The 22,188-nt window shown below is 43.5% G+C and overlaps 1 protein-coding gene across 2 annotated transcripts; it reads right to left on the bottom strand.

The window, feature by feature from the left end:
* Positions 1 to 4,471: 4,471 nt before the first annotated feature.
* LOC309355068 (serine protease 27-like) lies at positions 4,472 to 20,769 on the bottom strand. Of its 2 annotated transcripts, XM_081885526.1 has the most exons (7): positions 20,595 to 20,769; positions 14,209 to 14,235; positions 12,690 to 12,716; positions 12,307 to 12,469; positions 10,152 to 10,423; positions 8,770 to 8,939; positions 4,472 to 6,857 (listed from the first exon to the last, which is right to left on the bottom strand). In XM_081885526.1, exons 1-7 carry the CDS (start codon positions 20,644 to 20,646, stop codon positions 6,573 to 6,575), a joined length of 996 nt encoding a protein of 331 aa, XP_081741652.1. In that variant the 5' UTR covers positions 20,647 to 20,769; the 3' UTR covers positions 4,472 to 6,572. The 2 variants fall into 2 exon arrangements, with proteins under 2 accessions (XP_081741652.1, XP_081741653.1); XM_081885527.1 differs by lacking the exons at positions 14,209 to 14,235; positions 20,595 to 20,769 and adding an exon at positions 12,812 to 12,898.
* Between the last annotated feature and the right edge of the window lie 1,419 nt (positions 20,770 to 22,188).

Below are 22,188 nucleotides of genomic sequence, written 5' to 3'. Positions count from 1 at the left end.
TATTTAGTTGGTATCTTCCACATATTTCCAGTTCTTCCAGATATTTAGTTAGAATCTCCTTTCTTGTAACCTGAAGCCATTGATCTATGCCCCACCAGATCAGGAGAAAACAAGCTTGCTCCACCTTCTATGTGACAGCCCTTAAAGATGGCTATCATATCTTCTCTCAGTTTCCTGTTTTCCAGGCTAAACATACCCAACTCCCTCAACTGTTCCTTATAAGGCTTGGGTTCCAGATCCTTGATCATCTTGGTTGTCCTCCTCTGCACACGTTCTAGCTTGTCAATATCCTACTTAAATTGTGGCAGTCAGAACTGGACACAGTATTCCAGTTGTGCTCTGATCAAGGCAGAACAGAATGGTACAATTACTTCTCTTGAACCGGACACTACACTTCTGTTGATGCAGCCTAGAATAGCATTAGCTTCTTTTGCTGCTGCATCACATGGTTGGCTCATGACAACCGTGTGATGCAGCAGCAAAAAAAAGCGCTAATGACTCATGTCAACCATGTGATTTCTGCCTGTCATGCAGCTACTAAAGCAGGGATGGGCAACCTTTTGCTGTTGCAGGTTGCATTCCCTTGGGGTAATCTTTCAAAGCCTTCAGGCTCAGAGTAAAAGGGGTGCAGGGAGTCAGAGCCAAACATAGATGGGACTACACACACTCTAGGCTTATCCACACTTAGCTTTTCCTCTGCTCTTTCCAGGCACAGTCTGCAATTTAAAACTGAGCACCATTTTTATGCTCCTGAGCTTTCCCTGTGAAAACCCACTCTTTAAAGCTCAATCAGAGCAAGTGTCAGTCCACAGAAAACCTGAATTGATGTTTGCTCCCATTCAGCTTTAAGGGGTGGTTTTTCATGGGGAAAGCTTGTCAGGTAGGCAAGAGATGCTTGAACACAGTGTTGTATAGAGCAGACCTCTTCCTGGAAAAAGCAGGGAATATGGAGAGGAGGAAAGGTTGCCCCTTATTTCTCCCGTGGCTGTGATCCAGTTTAGGGGGGCTCTGCAGTTGCTGTAACTTTGAGAACCACAGAAATTGGACAGATCTCTTAACAACATGTGTAGTTTGATCCTCAGTGTCTTAAAAGATGGGGGTGGATAGTCAAAAGCCCAAAATTGTTTCCTCCTCTGGGAATTATACCGCCTAAAGATATAGCAGAGGAGGAAAGCTAGCCTCACACTCAGGATAAACAAGTTCTTTCTTGCTACTGAATAAAAAGCATGTTACGACATACAACCACACCATACCTTTAAAACACTCTTATACCAGTCATTGAGAATCCTGGGAACTGTAGTTTCTTAAGGGTGCTGGGAACTGTAGGTCTGTGGGCTCAGATCTCTTAATAAACTACAGTTCCCAGGATTCTTTGGGGGGGAGCCATGATGACTGTTAAAGGGATAGCAGAGTGCTTCAAATGTATGATGTGGATGTTCGGGTGGGCACAGGATTCTTGAGTTATTATTATTATTATTTATTGAATTTATATACTGCCCTATACCCAAGGGCCTTTTCTTCCTTTCAACAACATATATATCAGATACACCAAAGATACCATTCACTACCTCTGTTTATGGGGTTTTGCTGTTCTCAGCAATGCGAAATCTCAGCTGCTATAGACATTCTGGCCTGGTTTATTTCATGACATGAAGTTGACTTACCAGCATGGTGCCAAGTGTATATATTTATGACTTTATTTATTGTTTGTACTTTGTATCATGTGACATATTTTTGTAACACGCACGTAACTCCGTGGTGAAATCCTCTTCCCCACCCATCATGTGAGTAAAGGAGCCCCGTCTGGTATGTGGGCTCCCGCATTTCCTTGTCTATCTCTTTCCTTCCCTTCACAATAAACTCTTTGAACCTTGACACCTGGATTGAGAAATACCGTACTTGAGGTATTTCTCTGACCTGAGGTGACTCTTAAATTGAGAGGAATTTGAGCAATGTTGCTCTGCAAGCCTTTATTAGGCAATAGTATCAAATGCAGGGGGGAGGGGGTTAGGAGAGAAATAGTCTTGTGACACCCTCTTAGGAAATGTTATAAATATATAATTCTGCTCTTGAATACACAAAGCAGCCATTCACCTCTATCACCATATTCTTGACACCCCATATGCAAGTATTTGTGTGAAAGAGTGTATACTTGCTAATGTGTACAGTAGGGGTCAGCAACCTTTTTCAGCCATGAGCCTGTCCACTGTCCCTCAGACCATGTGGTGGGCCAGACTATTTTTTTTGGGGGGAGGGGGAATAACAAATTCCTATGCCCCACAAATAACCCACAGATGCATTTTAAATCAAAGCACACATACTACTCTTGTAAAAACACGCTGATTCCCGGACCGTCTGCGGGCCAGATTGAGAAGGCGCTTGGGCCACATCTGGCCCACGGGCCTTAGGTTGCCTACCCCTGGTGTACAGCTCAACTATTTCCATCAGGCTATGTCAGTAGGACTTAGGGCTCGTTCATACTTCCACTCATCCCATGCAGAAAAAGCACAGGTATGAGCAGTTTTCCCTTTGACCCACACTTTCTAGGTACGGATCCAAGCAGTTTTCCCCTTATCCTGCTCCTTTTCCAGGGGAAACACACTCTCTCTCTAGTGCTAAATTGGAGCAAATGTCTATCTGGAGAAAACTCAAATGGCTGTTTGCTCCAATAGGGCACCCTCTCCCTCTACTGCCACCCAGTGGTAGCCTTTCCATCAGGCTGCCTCAGTGGCAGAAATGAGAAGCAGACCTCATTCCAGCAGTTTTGCTGAAAGACCAACTCCATCATGCACCTCCTTCCCCTGAACTATTCCTATGCCATCTGGTCATTAGATGAGCTGTTATTTAGGAATTGGCACCTGGGTTTGCTTTTTCCCCTCTTCCCTCCCTGTCCCTTTTCCCTTGTATGTCTTTTTAAAAAAGGGGGGTGTAAGCCTGTAAACAGGAACTGTCTTGTTCTAATGGGTGGTATATAAACCACTCGAGAACCTTTTTGGCTGAAGAGCTTAGTACAAAAGCTCTAAAGAAATAAAGGTACACAGACAGTACACTAATTGAGTGATACATGCAAATAACCTACAAGTGCACAGTTCCACAAACTGACAAACGCAGGAAAGAAAAGGGTTAAGTTAGCCCTTCAGGCCACACAGCCCCTTGTCCAGCAGCCTCCACTTCTTCCTTCTTCTCAAACAGGAAAACTTGCACAACAACTTAAGATTTACGAGCACACATACAGGGAGACATCTCACATCTCTCAGGCAATGCCTAGTTTGGGTGGCGGGCAAGGAGGTGCTTCAAAGAGACAATTCTCAGTACCTGAGCCAAACTACCATTTTCAGGGAAGGCCCCCCTCAAATGATATCAAACCAATATTTGTAGTGTAACAATACTCTCTGTGGTATGGAAATAAAAATACATTTGGACTGTGATCAAATCAAATCCACTGCAAAAACTCCCTCTTTCACTTGTAGATTTCAGAGTTGGGGGCTGGGATGTGGAAGTTGTTGTTGTTGCTGTTGCTGCTCCAGCAGCAGCAGGGCGGTTTACAACAATTAAAATACAATATTTAAAAATAGCTTAAAACAACTTACAATCACAGAATTAAGGTGTGTCCTAAAACGTACAAAGGCGGTGTCAAAAGGCAGGTGTGTTTTCAGTTACAACCAGAACTCCAACAAATTGGGAAGAATGGTTGGAAACAATAAAGTGCCATGAGTCAGCTGTCAACCACTAGACATCTGTACTACCCAATGAGCAACAAACATCTTTTGCCATGTGTTTCAGTGAGAAAGCAGCAATGTCTCTGCAATTGTGGAGAAATCACCTTTTACAATATTGTGCATTTGGGGGTCATGTGAACGGTTAAGTTTAAAATGCTAAGTATCCATTGGTGGCTGGTGGTTGCTTAGGGCTTATCCACACTTCCTCTTTCCCCCCACCCCCAGGGAAAACTGCTCTTTAGTGCTTAGTCAGAGCAAACTGGGAATTCAGGTTTTCGCCAGGTTGACATTTGCTCCAATTTAGCACTAAAGAGTGGGTTTTCCTTGATTGGCTTGAAGTCCTTGGTCACTCATTGGATAGGAAAAGTAGTCAGGTGATGGGAGAGAATTATGTGCCACTCAAATCAGGTTGAATTGCAGTGGGGCTGGAACATAAATAGGCTAGTTTTAACACTTCACAAAGAATCATTGTCTGAGACTGAGTTTGCCCTCCAGAAGCTGAAACACTGGCTTAAGCCAAAGCTTAGCAGAGAGGCTTCTGAAGCTGACCAAAGAGAGAAGTGCCTGCATGCCTGGTTCATAGGAAACCAGAAGAAGTCCTATCTGCCTGGCAGTGGTGAGAAGAGAGACTAAGTGGCATATAAATTTAATAGGAACTATGCATTACAAATTACTCATAAGTAACTTTCTGTATTTGAAAGCAGCTGCCATTTGTAAGTACCCTTATAAAAAACAACACAAGTCTCCAGAGAAACAGTAACCAATTTAGGCATAGTTTTTGCCTTATTTTACTTTTATAGTTAATAATAAATAAAGAACATCTTGTTATTTGTATTTACTACTGATAAAGTTGTTTGCTTGGTTTTTGTATCACATCTAAAGTACCACAGCCACTGGATTACACTGAAAGGTTTGGTAAACAGCATGTTACAGATATAAGGTGGCAGTGGGTAACAGGTTTTGAAAGATACATACCATGGTGGGAGCAAAATAGGAGTCAGCAGTGGTTCCTTATTTTCTGGTTCCCCACAAATAAGAAGAGGTATTGCACCACAGCAATGCCCAGCTAAAAGCCGAACAATATGGTGCTGGTGGCAAGAAGTTTCAATGCACCATGGGGACTAGCCTCTTTGGTCTGAATGTGGCTCTCTGGCATAGGCTTTGTAATTTCCTTCTAGTAAATATGTCATGTAAGGAAGTAGGGGTGTGTGTGTTTCTCCCTAGTCTTTTAGGCACAAGTTGCTAAACGCTGAAATGACACCCTTCCTCACCCATCCCCAACTCTTCACACACCACAAAGCAGTGAATTCCGGAAGGAAGGAGGGAAGGAAGTGGGTAGCAAGATGGCGTGCTGCTGAGTTTTGGATTCTGAGGCCATCTTTGCCCTGGAAAACGTAGGGCAGGATAGGGGAGGAGGGAAAGAAGCCAAACTACAGTGGTACCTCTAGTTACGAACTTAATTCGTTCCGGAGGTCCGTTCTTAACTTGAAACTGTTCTTAACTCGAGGTATACTTTCGCTAATGGGGTCTCTTGCTGCCGCTGTGCCACCGGCACATGATTTCCGTTCTCATCCTGGGGCAAAGTTCTCAACTCGAGGTAACTCCTCCAGGTTAGCAGAGTTTGTAACCTGAAGCATTTGTAACCTGAGGTGTTTGTAACTCAAGGTACCACTGTAATCACATGAGGAGGTTGTCATCTCTGTCCCTCACCACACCACACACCCTTGTACAAAACTACCTTCCAGTCACTCCCCTGATTAGGACCACTTTCTGGGGGTTCACATGATTCCCTCCACATGTCAAAAGAAGGTGTGGTGGGGACTCAAAGGCTGTGCTGATAAGCCCTGCATACTCCACACAGCAGCACCACACACACACACAGCACCAATGTGCTCAAACTACAACAGGAGGAATGTTGTTTGTGTAGTGATGCATGTGCATTGTGCTCTTCTATGTGAGCAGAGGCCCTGGCCCAATCAGGGTCCCTTTTCACAGAGAGGATCATTTTGGCCACATTCACATTCATACATTTGAAGCAGTATGATACCCTTTAAAACAGTCATGGCTTCCCCCTCCCCAAGGAATCCTGGGACCTGTAGTTTGTTAACGGTGCTGAGATTTGTTGGGAGACCGCTATTCCCCTCACAGAGGTCCCAGATATCCTATTGCTTCAAATGTATGGTGTATTTGTATCACTATAGGAATAAAACGTTTGATTAAGACGCAGACATCAGGGAGCATGGAGGTGGCAGTGAGGGGTGTTTTGCTCATACAGCCCCACAACTTCCTCCTTTTAATGCATGGGCTCCCCCCAACAGCCATAGCTGTTAGGAGATTTCAATAGGAGAATTCAAATTCTACTCCGTGAAGTAAGAAATGTTGTGGTCTGCATTGACTGTGCAAATGTGCATATGTATAGTCAACAGTTCACAAAATTAGCACCTTTTAGGGCAGGATGCAAGAACCCCTGTTCCAATGTAAGGGATATTTTAAGCAGCAGAGAGGGGGAGAGCTTAGAGGGCAGTGTTGCAAGTGAAGAAGTCCTGCTCCCTCACCAGAAAATATCGCTCCCCACACCTCCAATGTTCTATAAGTCCATAAAGTCTAACATTGTCCTTCTTGTTGTTCTCTTCATCGAAACATGGAACTTTCCAGAACATTCCAGAATCCATCCACTCAGAACTGCATTCCTGATCCATCCCAGAGGTATATGATAGAACAGCAGAAGCTACTGAACTACCAGTAATCTTCAGACACTTTTTTTTTTTGTGAAAATAACCTGGGTTTTTGTTTGTTTGTTTCCCATAACACTTTGTTTGAGTGAGGGAAACATTGGAACACACTCATATCCCTCTATGTCAGAAGAATGGCAGTGAGGCAGGAGGCAGTGAGCAGTAGCAGGAACTCTTTGAAGACAAGGCTGGAGGCCAATGCAGATGAAGTGTCTCTGTAATAAATGACATTCACGAGGCCGAACTGAGCTCCTGCGTAGTGCCTCTTTATCCAGTCCTCGTAGAAGCCAACACGGGTGTAGACGCCTGGGCGGTTGGCCATGGCACACATTTCACCCCAGCTCACAATGCCCACTACAAACCAAGCACCATCCTCTTGACAGACCAAGGGACCTCCAGAGTCGCCCTAGGTTAAGGAAAGCAGCTGGTGAGAGTTTGTAACACGCCCCTTGCTCTAGACCTTATCTGTTTAAGTTGAGCCTGGTGCTACCAGCCAACCACTGCCAGGACGTTCCATTTGCACGCACAAGCATCTCCCTGGGTAAGATCTCTGTCACCTATGACTTGTGCCTACTAAAGGTATAGCTAGAATAAAAAAGTCCCTTTTCCAGGCTGCCTCTGAGCATGGACAGAACACCGTCTCCTCCAACACTAGGAAGCAACAACCAGGCTAAACCTACCTTGGGGGTTAGGCTAAAGGACTTCCAGACAGGTGTAATGAATGCTGAGCTAAATATTCCTACTGGAACTTTTTTCAGCTAATTTTAGGAAGGAGAATGAAGTTTCCCTGAATATCCCCCTACACACAAAGACAATTTTTGCACTATAAGGCCCATGTGTTTTCTAGTTGTGACAGCAACAGCAACAAAACTCCTTGGAGTCTCAACAGTTAGTAACAACAATTTCCCCCCTAGTAGCTGATATCTGGTTCTCCAAATTTCTTCAGAATGTATGGAGGGAAATCCTATTTATTCGAATCAGGTTTTAATGAGCATTGTGTAATGTGTAAAATACATCTGAATTGTAATATACATTGTAATCAGTTCTTTTTTTCTGGGTGTGCTCAAGGGTACGCAGTACCAGCACCCTTTTTTTCTAGAAGAAAAGCACTGATTGTAATGTATTTTAGGTGGGGAGTTTTCTGTCTTGGTATGGCCAAAGTCAGTTTAACTGCCAACAGAAGCCTTAACTGACAACTGTGAAGAAAGGCTAGTGTTAGAATTCTCCATATGCAAAAGAAGTATAGAATGCCCGCACATTTTGATTGGTGGGTGCAGGTTTAGAATTTTCAGCTGGACACTGATTGGCTGGGACTGGACTAGAGGGCCTAGAGGAAGTATATATAAAGCCATGTGCTGGTCAGCAGAGGGACAGTTGGAGTTGTTGGTGCTTGGTGTTCAGCCAGAAGAAGAAGACAGCAGAGGATCAGGATCATGGAATAAGAAAGCAGACCTAAGATGGAGGTAGAGCAGTTTGGTGGCCAAATACTTGTTGGGCTGACTGAATTGCTTGGCTTAGGCTGAAGAGGCAAGGGGAGAACTGTCGGAGGGGGGAAAATAAGAAGCAACCTGGAATGTTGGTTTCTGATGAGCAGTAGGAATCCCAGAGGTGAAATTTCCAAGTAGTACAGCAAGACAAACCTACACTTTGATAAGTCAGTAAGGGGTTGGGAGAAGAGGCTTCCAACAGAGTCCTCAACTACAGTCGTACCTTAGATGTCAAAGTCTGTTTGACTTCCAAAACATTCGAAAACCAAAGCACAGCTTCTGATTGGCTGCAGGAAGTTTCCAAAAATAGTTCACAAACTGGAACAGTCACTTCCGGGTTTGCGGCGTTTGGGAGCCAAAACGTTCAGGAACTAAGCTATTCGACTTCCAAGGTACGACTGTTGGTGAGACTTAACTGGGGTGCAGGGCGGGGGGAGGCAGCTGCATCCTTAAAGCTGTCTCAGTTTAACATTAATAACTGGATACAATGGGTTGATATTTAAAGTGACAGTAACAAGCTAACAAATGTATAATGACTTAACGATACAGTACTATTTTAAACCAGATAAGGTTGTTCACTTTCTAATCTTGATATAAATAAATGTAAACGCTTTTGTAAAAAATAATATCTTATTTGATTGGCTTTGTGCCACAGCTGTGGCCCACAGTTACAGGGTTATTAGTAAGGGGGGGGGTTCAGAGGGAATAAGTGAGACGGAATGGGTTTAGGAGAAATCCAACCACATCTGGAAGGGCACAGGTTCCTCATCCTTGCCCTATGCCCTCACTGCTGCTCTGCCATTTGCATATCCACTGGTACTCCTTTCTTACCAAACATGCATCTTTCTCTCCTTCAGCATAGCCAGCGCAGATCATGTCATCATGGATCTGTCGGATACTGGGGGGGATACCGGAGCCAATGTGGTACATGGCATCACAGGATCTTGTGTCTATCAAGGGCACCTGGAGCTGTTGCAGGGTCTTGGGAGCCCGGAGGGTAGCTTGAGGCAAAATTAAGATGGCAAGGATGGAAGAAGAGGAGGAATGAGAAATCAAGCAATTCAGAATAAATTAAATACTGCAAGAGGAAAGGGATGCAAATCCACCTCAGAAACAACAGTGGATGTTTCAAAAATATACTGGCAAATTCAGGTCGCACAATATAGTTGATTGGAGGTCTTACACAACAAATCCACTTACCCAAAAGATCTGACTTGTTGTGATGTGGAAAGTGATAGGAAAATCGCACTGGGAAAATGTGGGACACTTGCTTCTAACCTTGCCGCAGATGAGAGTTAGAGGATAACATCTAAAGGGCCACAAGTTGCCCATCTCTGATCTAACCACGTAACAACAGAATTTCAAACGTCTTGCCACTAATTTCTCCTTTTCTTTTCACCTCAGTCATGGCTAAGTATTCTGGTCTAAGCTGCTCTCTCTATCCCAGTCTTTGCCAACCTGGTGCTGTCCAAATGTTTTGGATCTAGCTGCAACAGCAGGGGCTGATGGGGGTTGTAGTCCAAGACATCTAGAGGGAACCATATTGGCACCCAGCTAAAAGTATCCCTCATGAAGTAATTCACATCTCAGTTCCCCCTGATTTGCACCTTCTAAGTATCCAGACCCTTCCTTATCTGCCCTTTTAACCACATGAACTCCAAATTATTTGTTTTTATTAACAATAACAATTTCTTTTGTATTTTCTTAATATCCCACCCTCAGAGACACGAATCTGGATTATTCCAAGCAGCTTTATCTCACAACATCATGCTTCCAGTCAAGCAGTAATATTGGTTAGAGCGGTTATCTGTCCCCTTAAACCCCCAAGCCTTCTGAACCATGTGTTCTCTGTGCTCCTATTTATTTATTTATTATTTATTTATTCTAGACATTTCTATACTGCCCTTCAGAAGAAGGTCCCAGTGTGGTTTACGTACAAAGGGTGGGAGCGAAAGCCTATTGAAATACAGGTTAAAAGCAAACATGAACCTCACTGAGCACCTTAATCCACACCCATTCCAAAACTGCCACACAGCTGAACCATTTTATCCCGGTTTGGAAAACATGTCTTACAGTGAGTCAGACTAAAGTTCAGCTCCAAGCTAACCATCAGCAGGTCTTCAGGGTTCCAGGTAAGGATCTTTGCCAGGGATTAAAACGGGAACTTTCTGCAATCAAAGCAGCTGCTCTGCCCCTAAGCTACAGCACCTCACCTCCATATTGTGGAGCTCCCCATCCCGTCACCCAACAAAGGGTGCCATTCGGGATCTGGACCTTGGCATCTGGGAGACAGGCTGGGAGGATGCTTTTGGTGAAGCGTACGGGATGTTCCAACTGAACCAGAGCTATATCTCCACTGGTCCCATCTCCAGCATAGTGCTTGTTCACGATCACTTGGGAGAGTTTCAACCACTTAGCATTGGGTTCTGGGTTCAAGAGCTGGTAGTTCCCCAAGTTTGCTTTGAAGTGAGATAGTTTTGATGTCCTGTTAGGAAAAACAAACAAGAGTCAGGACATGGGGTGGGGTAGTTTCTGAATTAAAAAGAGGGTGTGTTGTATCATGTTCTCCACATGTGGGGAAACTGTATCCTCCAGATGTTTCTGAACTAAAATCCCCATCATCCCTAGATATTGACCATGCTTGATGGGGCCTATGGGAGTTGTAGCTCAGCAACATCTGGAAGCCAAAGGTTCCTCTGCCAGCTTTACTCAAATTATCAGTTATAACTGCTTTGAGTATTATTACAGTGCTTTAAATGGATAGTGTGAATATAGGGGGCGCGGGCATAGCTGTCAACTTTTCCCTTTTCTTGCGAGGAATCCTATTCAGAATAAGGGAATTTCCCTTTAAAAAATAGGAAAGTTGACAGCTATGGACGCGGGTGGCACTGTGGTCTAAACCACTGAGCCTCTTGGGTTTGCCAAGCAGAAGGCCAGTGGTTCGAACCCCCATGACAGGGTGAGCTCCCGTTGCTCTGTCCCAGCTCCTGCCAATCTAGCAGTTCGAAAGTACACCAGTGCAAGTAGATAAATAGGTACCACTGTGGTGGGAAGGTAAACAGCATTTCCATGCGCTCTGGCTTCCATCACGGTTTTCCGTTGCACCAGAAGCAGTTTAGTCATGCTGGCCACATGACCTGGAAAGCTATCTGTGGACAAACGCCAGCTCCTTCAGCCTGAAAGCGAGATGAGCGCCACAACCAGATAGTCGCCTTTGACTGGACTTAACCATCCAGAGGTCCTTTACCTTTTTTTTACCTAGTGTGACTGTGACCACAGTTGGTCACTTGCATGTACAAGTGAATACCTGGGCATAGGATTCAAATATACATTGGGAGCCTCCATGTGGGAGGAGACTCCCCATTTCAAAAGCAGCAGCCAAACACAAGAACAGCACCGTGGTGGAGACAGAGGCACTCCCCACAGCCCTGTTCTGTTTTGCAGCAGGAACACAACCAGAGAGTTAGTCACCATGTTTGTTTACCTGAGGCGGCTACGTTGGATTACGTTGTGCATGAACAATATCATACACACGTCCCTTTGCAATGTAGGGTGGGATAGAAATTTAATTAATGATGATGGCAGGCACTGCTGGACCAGTGGCAACAAGAAATACAAGAGAAAGCTGTGGGGGGAATTATGTGTTTGGGGTGGGAGGGGAATGGGGTAGAAGCTCAGCTGACCTGACATATCAGATAGGCTGTCTCTTGAAGCTCCTGGGTTTTCTCAATGGAGTGAACAGAGAAAGACAGGATTGAAGACTTGTGAATAGGGATATCATAATTTCAATGGAAATTACATAATTTATGTAATTATGTAAATTAAATAATTTTGCCACAATGGGCAGAGGGACAGATAGCACAGTTTTGAATAAAGACGAACTGTAGTATAACAAACAGTGCTGTAAGTTACAAATAAAGGGCAGAATGGAAAACATTGTCTTTTTACATCCGCACTTGTGAGCAGGCCTTTCTCACCACGAAGTTCTGCCTTGCACAGCTCCTTTTCAGGTGCTCTTTTAAAGTTGCTGAAGGCAAACTTTGTGGGGACAGGACCTAACATGGTAGTGGGTCATTGCCAACAGCCAGAGCATAATTCCAGAGGCCTAATATGTTTAAATATCTGTTACTACATAGAGAACAAATAGGGGGAATTCTGCCTCTTCTTATTCCTCCACGAGGGCTAGTGACTTGCTTTTAAGAAAACGAACACTAAACATGCAGGGACGGACCTGTACTATCTCCAAAGGGTGTGTAAGGCAGGCTCTCACAAGTCCTGTTTTTGTGTTCTTTGAAAATGCTAGGTCAGATCTTTAGCCTACTCATTTTTCCCATTACACACTCCAAGGCCAGTCTCCCTGTTACTCACTTGGGGAAGCAGTGGGCTGCTGTCAGCACCCAGTCAGCACTGATGAGGGTCCCTCCACAGGCATGCTGTCCATTATATTGGAGGCTGACTTGCCATGGCCAATCCCCACGAGAAGCATCGTTTCCCCCCACAATACGGTTTTGGGGCATCACCCGACCACACACTGGCAAAACAGAGAGAAAAAGAAGTTCGCAGGAAAATGACAAACACCTCAGTTTTGACCTCTTCCCCAAGAAGTCCAGGCAAAGGGGGAAACTCCCAATATGAAGGACAGAAGCCAAGGGCCAGGGTATATTCCTCAGAACCCACCCCCTAGTTTCACTGTGCTGCTACAATGACCCTGTGGTTTTCAGTGAGAGAATCTGTTTTTGCTGATCTCTTACCTGTCTGAGTGCCATTTCCCACATCTCCTAAAAATAAAAGAGGAAGAGAGGAAACAGGAGGTTTGAGTCTTCAGTACATTGTAACCAATATTTAAAAGCAAAACTAGTGAGCAACAAAGTACCTTATCTCATTATTTTAGGCTGGAGGCTTCAACATTTGATTTAAAAAATGTAGATGCTGATTTCAAGCACTGAAAAATCAAGCGAGATTTGTTTTCTTGCTAATCTTTTTAATTAATTCTAGAGTAACTGCACAAGGATAAAATGAAGAGAAAATATGAGTAGCAAAGTTGCATTAGGAAGAGTGAGGAATAAACAGATAGAAAATAAGATTAATGTAAATGAGTTATAAGGAGATATATTGTGTGCTAATTTGTCATTCCAGAATTCTATAAGTGTAGACTGTATTTCAATGAAGTTGTTTTGATAATTATTATAAAGTGTTCTTCTATTATACATTTGCTTTATTGGCAGTATTATTTCCCAAGCATTCTTCAGCCATTCTGTAACAGTCAGGGTGGCAGTACATTAGCAAGTTTGGCAATACATAGTTTTGATATGGTCAGTAGAGTTTGTATTAATTGATGATCAATATCCTCAAAGGATTGTTTTAGAATTTGGGGATAAAGCATATTCTGCAATTTCCTGTATTGTGTCAAATATCATAGACCAGAATCTTTTTACAGTACTTTGCTACAATTCCAGAAAATGCACATGAAATCTGTTTTCATTCATTTTCATCTCCATAAGTAAATGTTTGTTCTGCTGTGAGAAGTTTCCTCCGTTCAGAGGACAAATCTAAGTGTGATTTCTATGTGGCAGAAATGGTTCCCTTTGTAGCAACTACCACATTGAAGGGGAAGTTAGACCCCTTCATATAAGCACACAGAAAATCTAGTGTTCAATTATGAATCTCCAAGCATGCAGAAAATCAATTTTCTTTAATTAATACAACTTAGTTGAGCACTACAGAAAATAAGATAAATGAAGTTAATACCATGAGAAACTTCGTAAAGTGCTAGCATTAAAATTCTAAAATATAGATTACTGACGCAGAGCTGAGAAACCCAAATTAAATCATAATTTCCTGAATTATGAAAGCAAAAGGTCATATGGGCCTCCCAAAATGAAAAGTGGTGAGAAATGTTCAAAAGAAGCAATTTTTTTTACCCATTTTTTCTTTGGAATGTGATAATTTCTCCTAATCTTTCTCAATTATCAAAGAAAAACAAGATTGTGTTCTACAAAATCCCCAACTTTAGGAAAGAATTTGATAAATCATATACCCACTGCAACAATTTTGATGGAACATAGCTTATGGTGTGTACACAGCCTTTGCCTTAACCCCTGCCATTACAACAACAGCAGTGTTAACAATTCTGCAGGGGAGGGGGGAGAACATTTCCTTGTAGATTATAGGATTACTGCCTGAGCACACACATTGCTTAGCATATCTAGTGCACGGTTCAAAGTACCGTAAATACATTTTGCACATGGTCCAGATGAAAGAGATACTCACCGCTTTGAGTTTCATGTTTCAGGACACCTGAGTGAAAAATGATTAAATGACATCATCAGAGGCAAAGCTTGGGAACCAGATTGTTTAGGTATAAACAAGAACCAGAAAGAGGAAATCAAATAAAATCGTAACATTGAAAAAAGAAAAAGGTAAACAGAAGGTGTCCTTGAAGGAACAATGGTGAGTCAGGGCCAAGACAACCCAGGTGACAACTTGGGGCACCAGGTTCATGGGGGCATCTGTGCCATAAGGCAGCGCTGCCTCAGGTGGCTAGTCATCTGAAACGCATTGGAATGGAGTGGGACCCTGCAGTACTTGAAGAGAAGAAACGCCATGGTGCATCTGCAGCAGCACAACCAGAAACCTTCACCTGCCCCAGCTACAACAAAACATGTCCCACCCGCATTGGTCTCTACAGCCACAGCACGCACTGTAACCTCCCAACAGTTTGACTTCACCCCCAAAGTGGCACCATTTGTCTCCTGAGACAAATGGATGCCAACAACTCGTGATCTCTGTTACCACATTTACTCCCATATTATATTGTTACAATATTGACATGCACACACACACCCTGTTGTAATATTGTTGCCCACCCTTCCAAAAACAACAGAGAAGTGATTGAGCTCTTTGATTGAGGGTGAAATCTTTCTCTTTGGTGAGGTATGTCTTGAGACTCTTAGGACTGCCTGTGGCAGTGTGGCAGGGGGAAAGCTGCAAAATGATAACCATTTTGTAATACACTGATTGTTTTCTTTCCCCCACCCTGCCATTTCTTGGGGCCCAGGGGGAGCCTGGTAGGCATTTGAGCATTCCAAGCCACACCTTTTTATGGGCACAGGTTCTTAAAACACATAATTCCAACAGAACTCGCTTCAGATATGAATGCTTGTTGTGTACTTAACATCGGCCCCACATAGGCTCTTGTGAGATTCTGGTTCGGAGCAACTGTGGTTTCCTTATCTTAGGCCTTGTCCCCACAAACAGTGAGAACATTCTTTCCAAATGGAAAAAAAGGGGTTTGCCAGGCTCCTATTGAAATTGTTATTTAATTGCAGTTTCCTTACTCCAGGGCTTTCTCTCCATTTTCCACCTCGTGCTGCTGTGGAGCTGAAGGCTGGCTAGCAAACAATGTGTTTCAAATGTGCTTTAAAGATATTGTGTGTACACAGCCTTGGTGTTTCATGGTTAAGGTTAGGCTACCACCATTGCCCTCGACATGCTAGAAAAGACATTCATTTATTCCCACAAAGCAAGTGGGCATTGAACCATATGAACTCTCACCTACAGTCTGGAGTGGTAGAGCTCAGACACAGATTCATCCCCTCAACTGTTTGTAAGAATTGATTCAGCTTTACACACTAACCAGGCAGTCAGGGAGTCACATTGACTACAAAGTACAGTTTCGACAGGACACCTGTTGGCAAGAAGATTTTGCAAGGTGGAGGAGACGGGGCGATGCGGGGACTGGCATTTATTAATTTTTATTCTTTCTCTAAATACCTAAATGCATGGAAGCAAAAAAAAAAAAACTTTTACAGTAGGATCTCATTGCAAACTCAGTGGGTTAAAGAGGATTAGCTGAGTAAATGACCCGAACAGAGTAAACACCTCAGGCAGGTTTTTTTTTCTTCTGCAAAAGGTTGGTGTGCTTAGTGCATGTGACAAACAGTATGGAAGAATTGCAAACATACCACCCATGTACTGCAGTCACAGATCCCACACTTTTGATCAAAAGACCAAACTAGATGTGAAGCAGGAGTGTGATGACCAGGTACTCCAGAAAGTGGTTTGTACTTCACAGAGGCTACATGGGACTTCTGATATGATGGAAGTAGTGGCACTAGGAGAGGGGCACTTAGAATACACATTGTTACTCAGTTGCCCCTGGAAAAGGCTGCTGTATTTGTCTATCCTTCTAGGGATCCATTTGGAATTGGTGGGAGCCATTGAGATCATGACAATGACACAGTAGGAAAGGGTTAAACATCCCCTCCCTCTCTGCTGGTTCCCCAATCAAACAGCATGCAACTGCTTTGTCATTAAAAAAAGCGAGTCTGGTTAGTTCCTGGCTCATTAAACCATGCAAGGAAACCAAGAATACCAGAGGAAACTTTGCTAGCTCATAGATGGAAAGAAGATACAGTCCAGCCAAGGAAGAGTGGCAGATAAAACTAATGAACTATGCTGAAATGGCAAAACTTACAGGAAGAATCAGGAACCAGGAAGAATCAAATTATAATAAGTAATTGGTAAAGTATATAACGTATTTGAAAAATTATTGTAAACACACATTAGTAGATTGACAGAAATCTCGTATTAAAAAGTTGAATTATGGATTGATTAAGGGTTTATAATAATTGGAATTATTGAGAAGATGCAAAAGGAAAATAATAACATAATGATCCAAGAAAGGGGGGAGGGAAGTCAAAGGGGATACATTGTTTGTATTCTGTTTCCTTTTATTTCTTTTTTGTTACTGTTTGTAAAACTGAAAATGCAATTAAATATATATATATGGGATTTTCTCTCCCCCCCCCTTTATATATATATGTAAACAAAAAGCTTTCCTCCTCTTCAAGCAGGAACTTGGCTGCTCTTTGGAGCCTGTCCATGTTCCTGGAACAGAATGTCACTAAGAATGATACAATGTCATGACATACAAATTGCGCCCAGGGACATTATGGGGGGTGGGGGTGGGAAGGGTCTGCCCATATAGCTCACTAGGAAAGAACAATCTTCAAATAGTGGTGGGACACTGGAAAAGTAGAAGACAACATCTCCACATATTGGGTGCCACCAGCATGAAGACCTTTTCATGCACATGGCGCCTTCCAAGTGCACACACACTTCCAAAAAAATTCCAGGTGAACTTTCTTCTGCGCAGGCGTAGCTTCATGCACAATGCATGCATGTTGAAAATTGTTTTTGAATTAGCGAATTAACTAACAAGCAGGGGAAGAAGCCAGAACTGGAAGCAAATAAAACAAGAAAGCTTTTCTCTTCTTAGAGCTTCCCATTTGCAGCCTGGCAGCCAGCCCAGACGCCTGACAAGCCAGCCAGAAAATGCTCAATTGGCAGCCATACTCACCTGCTCTTATGCAAACTGCACTCTAGTCTGCTTCCAGAAAGTTCTGGTTGCCCACCCCCAAACCAGGAGTGCTGGCTCCTTGACAGCATTCCCCTGCAAAGCTAAGGAATGAACCCAGGAATCCTGATCCTCTTCCCTAATTCCATATTTTCCCACATACACAAGCACACATCTCTATGCATTCCAGAAATGTTAACTTCACAAAGACAAGGTTCAAGGTAACTGGGGGACGTGACCCACAGTCACTCACACACAACTGAGAAGCCTGTGTGGGAGTGTGCCCTATAATAGTGCTGAAATGCCACCTTTTAGCCCTGTGTAATCTCTATCACGGACATGGGTGGTGCTGTGGGTTAAACCACAGAGCCTAGGGCTTGCCGATCAGAAGGTCGGCGGTTCAAATCCCCGCGATGGGGTGAGCTCCCATTGCTCGGTCCCTGCTCCTGCCAACCTAGCAGTTCGAAAGCACGTCAAAGTGCAAGTTGATAAATAGGTACCGCTCCGGCGGGAAGGTAAATGGCGTTTCCGTGTGCTGCTCTGGTTCGCCAGAAGCAGCTTAGTCATGCTGGCCACATGAGCTGTACACCGTCTCCCTCGGCCAATAAAGCGAGATGAGTGCCGCAACCCCAGAGTCGGTCACAACTCGACCTAATGGTCAGGGGTCCCTTTACCTTTACTATACATAAAATCGTGCAGCCCCCTTTGCAGGATTTGTAGTGCCTCATCACAAACCTGAATAGCTTGACGTCAGGGTGTGGGAGTAGAGCAAAGGAGAAGGCAGGGTGCACAACAGCAGCGGCCATGACATGGGAGCAAGAAGGGAACAATACTGAGGGTGCAGAAGCAGTGGTTTAAAACAGCAGCAGAAGTTAGAGTAGAGCAGGAGTGGAAGGACATGGGGAAATGGCAGTTTTAAACAACACCAGAGGCTTGAATAAAGCAGGGATGGAGGAAACAGAGTGGGGAATTGGTAGTTTCAAACAATGGTGGAGGTTTGAATAGAGTGAGCAGGGGGGTGACACTAAGGCAGGGAGAGTAGCAGTTTAAAACAGAAGTCCCAGTCTCTGGCTAAGATATTTCTTGGGACCCCAATTTCACCACCACCTGCTTGGACCCTCCTCTGTGTCACTAGCTCCAAACCCTTGATCTCCTCCCACTCCTCAGGAACTGACCATCCCCTCCATGACATCTCCACATCTCTTTAAACAATACACATCTCTGCTACTTCTCTTTGTTAAACTGGGGTTTGGGGTTGTTGCTTTTTTAAAAAAAACCTCTGTTATACTCCATTCTTGCTTTAGTCAAACCTCTGCCATTGTTTAATACCACAATTTTCATCTCAGATGGTCTCCACCACCCCCCCCCCTCACACTTCTGCCATTGTCTGAGTACAGTGAGAAGGAAAAGACAAGGAACAAAAACTGGCCATTCCTCAGCTGCGACAGAATAAAGGATGAATAGTCCTCAAAAGTTTCACACAATGTATTTCACTCCTGATACCATTCTTCAACATGCCATTCCAGATTCAGTGTAGTAATTTCGAAGACATATTTTATTAACAAAAGAAAAAATTGTTGGCATCTCTCTGTCTCAGGAAACAATGGAGGAATGAGCCTTTGGGGGTGTAGTCAAAGTGGACACCCATAGGTAGGTAGGTAGATGATAGATAGATAGATAGATAGATAGATAGATAGATAGATAGATATAGATAGATAGACAGATAGATAGATATGATGTTATGAATCGGAGGGGAGAGACCCCCTAAACCCAAGAAATTAATGAATGTCAGAACCTTGCTAATATTAAGATTCCAGGCAAGTGGAAAAATACAGGTTAAATTTCCTTTCCAAGCCAACGACTCACCAGGGAAAGAGGTGTTAACATGACAAAAGGGGTTGATGGCCCATCTAAAAGGAATCATTAGGCCTGAGCAGACAGAGGTTGGCAATATGACAGGGTGTGCATGTGAGGTGACAGGAAAAGAGTGCATTTAGCAAGGTGTGCTGGGAACGAGAAGGGGGAAACAAAGACAGAGATCCATCTTTGGCAGGATGGCTGAAGGGAGGCTGGGGGAGATGCGGGGAACAAGCCATTCTTGAGATGACCATCCTGTAAGATCTGAACTCCCTCCAAGCAAACACAGGTGTAAACATGTGAATACAGTAATATTTCCTAAAGCTACTACAGTATCTGCCACGTCTTTATTCTCAAAGGAACACAGATCCTGGGTGAGCGTCTGGAACCCTCCTAGAATCTTGGCACAGTTGAATAGAAATAGGGGTGGTGCCCAACTTTTGTAGCAATATACAGATATATATATACACAACATTGATCAACAGAGTTTAGCCTTCTCTAGCAGAATAAGCCAACGTACTTATTCTTAAGAATCTACAGTACTGTAACATATATCCTCATAAAGTGTTGGCATAAAAGAGACTGCAGAATGGGGAAGATGAGGAGGCATGGAAATGGGTTGATCTGTGTACAAGGGAGAGTTGAGAAAAGTAGGAAGAGAGGAAGAGAAAATGGAAAGTGCATAGGGGGTTGCAAAAAAAGGAGAGAGAAGGAGGCATGGAAATGTGGTTGAAACGGAATGCTGGAGCATGAAAGGATCTAAAGAATAGGAGCTGGTGGTGGCGTCATAGTTGGACAAAAAATTAAAAGGGTGTTCAGTATTTGCAATGCAAGAGAGGTAGAAGATGCAGGAGATTATGGTACCCTGCAAGTGGACTGTGGGCAAGTGGGGTTGCACAAAAGAAAGAGGAAGATATGGACATGGGGTGAAGGTGAAAACAGGGTGCAAAGTGGGGCTGTAGGATAGAAGGGAGAAGTGGCTTGGGAAATGAGGTTGGGGAAGTGAAGAGCAAACTTAGTAGCTGCATGGGGTGTGAAGGGGAAGCTCTACGGGGTGAATCTGGAGGAATGACAAGGGGCTGGTTAGCGGAGTCAGCAAGGGCACAGTATCTAGCATGGAACATCATTTGCACAGAGACATGATTCCACAGAATGGAAAACATAGTCCTATATAATCACTTCTCTTCAAAGCACACGTAGGGGAGGAAGATAATCTACTTTCTAACCAATGAAGTCCTAGTGTCACCTGCTTTCTTATATTGTAAAGCAAAACTCTGGAGTAGTAACTTCCCTGTTATCACCTCTGTCTCTTCCCAAACAGCCCAGATACCCCACTGGAAACTACCACCCACTTTAGTTTTATCCAGAGAAAGAGAATCTTAGATACATGCACGCACGCGCCCACGCACACACGTACACGCACGCACACACAATGACTTACCCTGTATCAGGGGTGGCATAGAGAGGCAGAAAAAGGAGAGGAAGATTCTCATAGTGCAGAAGGGCCCTGCCTCACCTCCAGGGGAGCAGGGCAACCTCAAAGCTACAGCCCTCCAGGTTTGCTTCTGCTTCTGTGAGAACTTAGGTGAGCACGAAACAGGCAGGCACTTCCTGGCAGCCTCCTGGGAGAATGTGACCCAACCTGTCTGCCCACCCACTACGCTTTCTGTCCCCTCCAGGTAACCACACCTTACTGGCCTTTTGCCCCCTCCCAGCTTGGTCAGGTATTGCTGTGATATTCATATGAGTTTGGTCAACTTAGATTCCTAGATCTAAGGCCCTCTTCCAATAAATAAGGTGTTTCTCAAAGCAGAGTGGCAGGAGGAAAGGCAAGAGAGGGAGGGAGGGAGGGAGAAATCCATCTTGTGCTGTGTTGGCCTGAATAAACAAAACAGGATACCTGTTAGTGTGCCTTTTTCCGAATATGAACTTGGTGCCAGTTCTTTGTGGAATAAATGAAAACCTGCAGCAACTTACATTGTGCGAAAATTCCATTTTCTCAATGGTAGAACTGCTAAATGGTACCAAGAAAGGCGTACTCAAGAGGGAGCATGCAGGCCCTGATTCACATGGAAAAATTCGCCAGAATTTAGGGCAAAATGACCCTTCAGATGACCCTTTAATTGTGCATCATGAGTATTTATATTCATGCCTGCATTAAGTGATTATGCTTCCAATAATATTTGCTCCTGCAATTTTTATTTTTATTGGGGGGTGGGCATTCTACTGCTTCATTTCCAGTCCAGTATATCCTGTAATTACCTGCTGAAATCCTGCAACATTTTGTGCCATATATGTTCTTTAGTGCGGGGGGGGGGGGGGAGTATTCCATTTTTGTTGTGCTATAACTCCACCAGGCAGCAATAATGTGGCAGCTTTGGGGAAGCATCCCCAGAAGTAATAAAGCAGAATAAATCTGCCATGAATGCACTTGTGTCAAGAACATGTTTTATTGTAGGTGTATTGCCCCTTTATCTTACTCTCAGGACTCTCTCCAAGCCACAGCCCTGCTCAGACCTGCTCTGCACCATACTAAGATGCTTTCTTTTGCCTGGCTGATAGCTCAGTTGGTAGAGCATGAGACTCTTAATCTCACAGTTTTGTGGGTTCAAGCCCCACAAAGGATTGGGCAACCCAACTATAAACGAGTGGCAATCCAAACTATTTGATTATTTAGAATTGGCAAAAATGACACAGAAAATAAGAAATCAAAAAGATATAAAGTTTAACAAAGAATGGAATAAATTTATGACATACGTGGAAACAGAGGTTAAAAATTTAAAAATCACAGTAGGTGTGACGTAACACTTGTGATGTAAAGAGTTTTTTGAGGAAAAGAAACTGCAGATAAAAAATCATATAATATATTCTGAAACCGAGATGAAGGGAAGTCAATCAGTGTTGTGTGTTATTTAGTAAATGTAAGTTAATTTGTTGGTATCTTATGTTAGGAGATGTTTTTTCTTTTGTTTTCGTTATTATTTCTCTTTTTTATGTATTTCTTTTTTGTGTGTATGTGTTATGTATGTTTCTTT

The sequence above is a fragment of the Podarcis melisellensis genome (genome assembly GCF_964234715.1).
Source record: "Podarcis melisellensis genome assembly, chromosome: 13".
Classification (NCBI taxonomy): Eukaryota; Metazoa; Chordata; class Lepidosauria; order Squamata; family Lacertidae; genus Podarcis; species Podarcis melisellensis.
The sequence above is the reverse complement of the archived record's forward strand: the minus strand, read 5'-3'. Positions and strand labels throughout refer to the sequence as shown.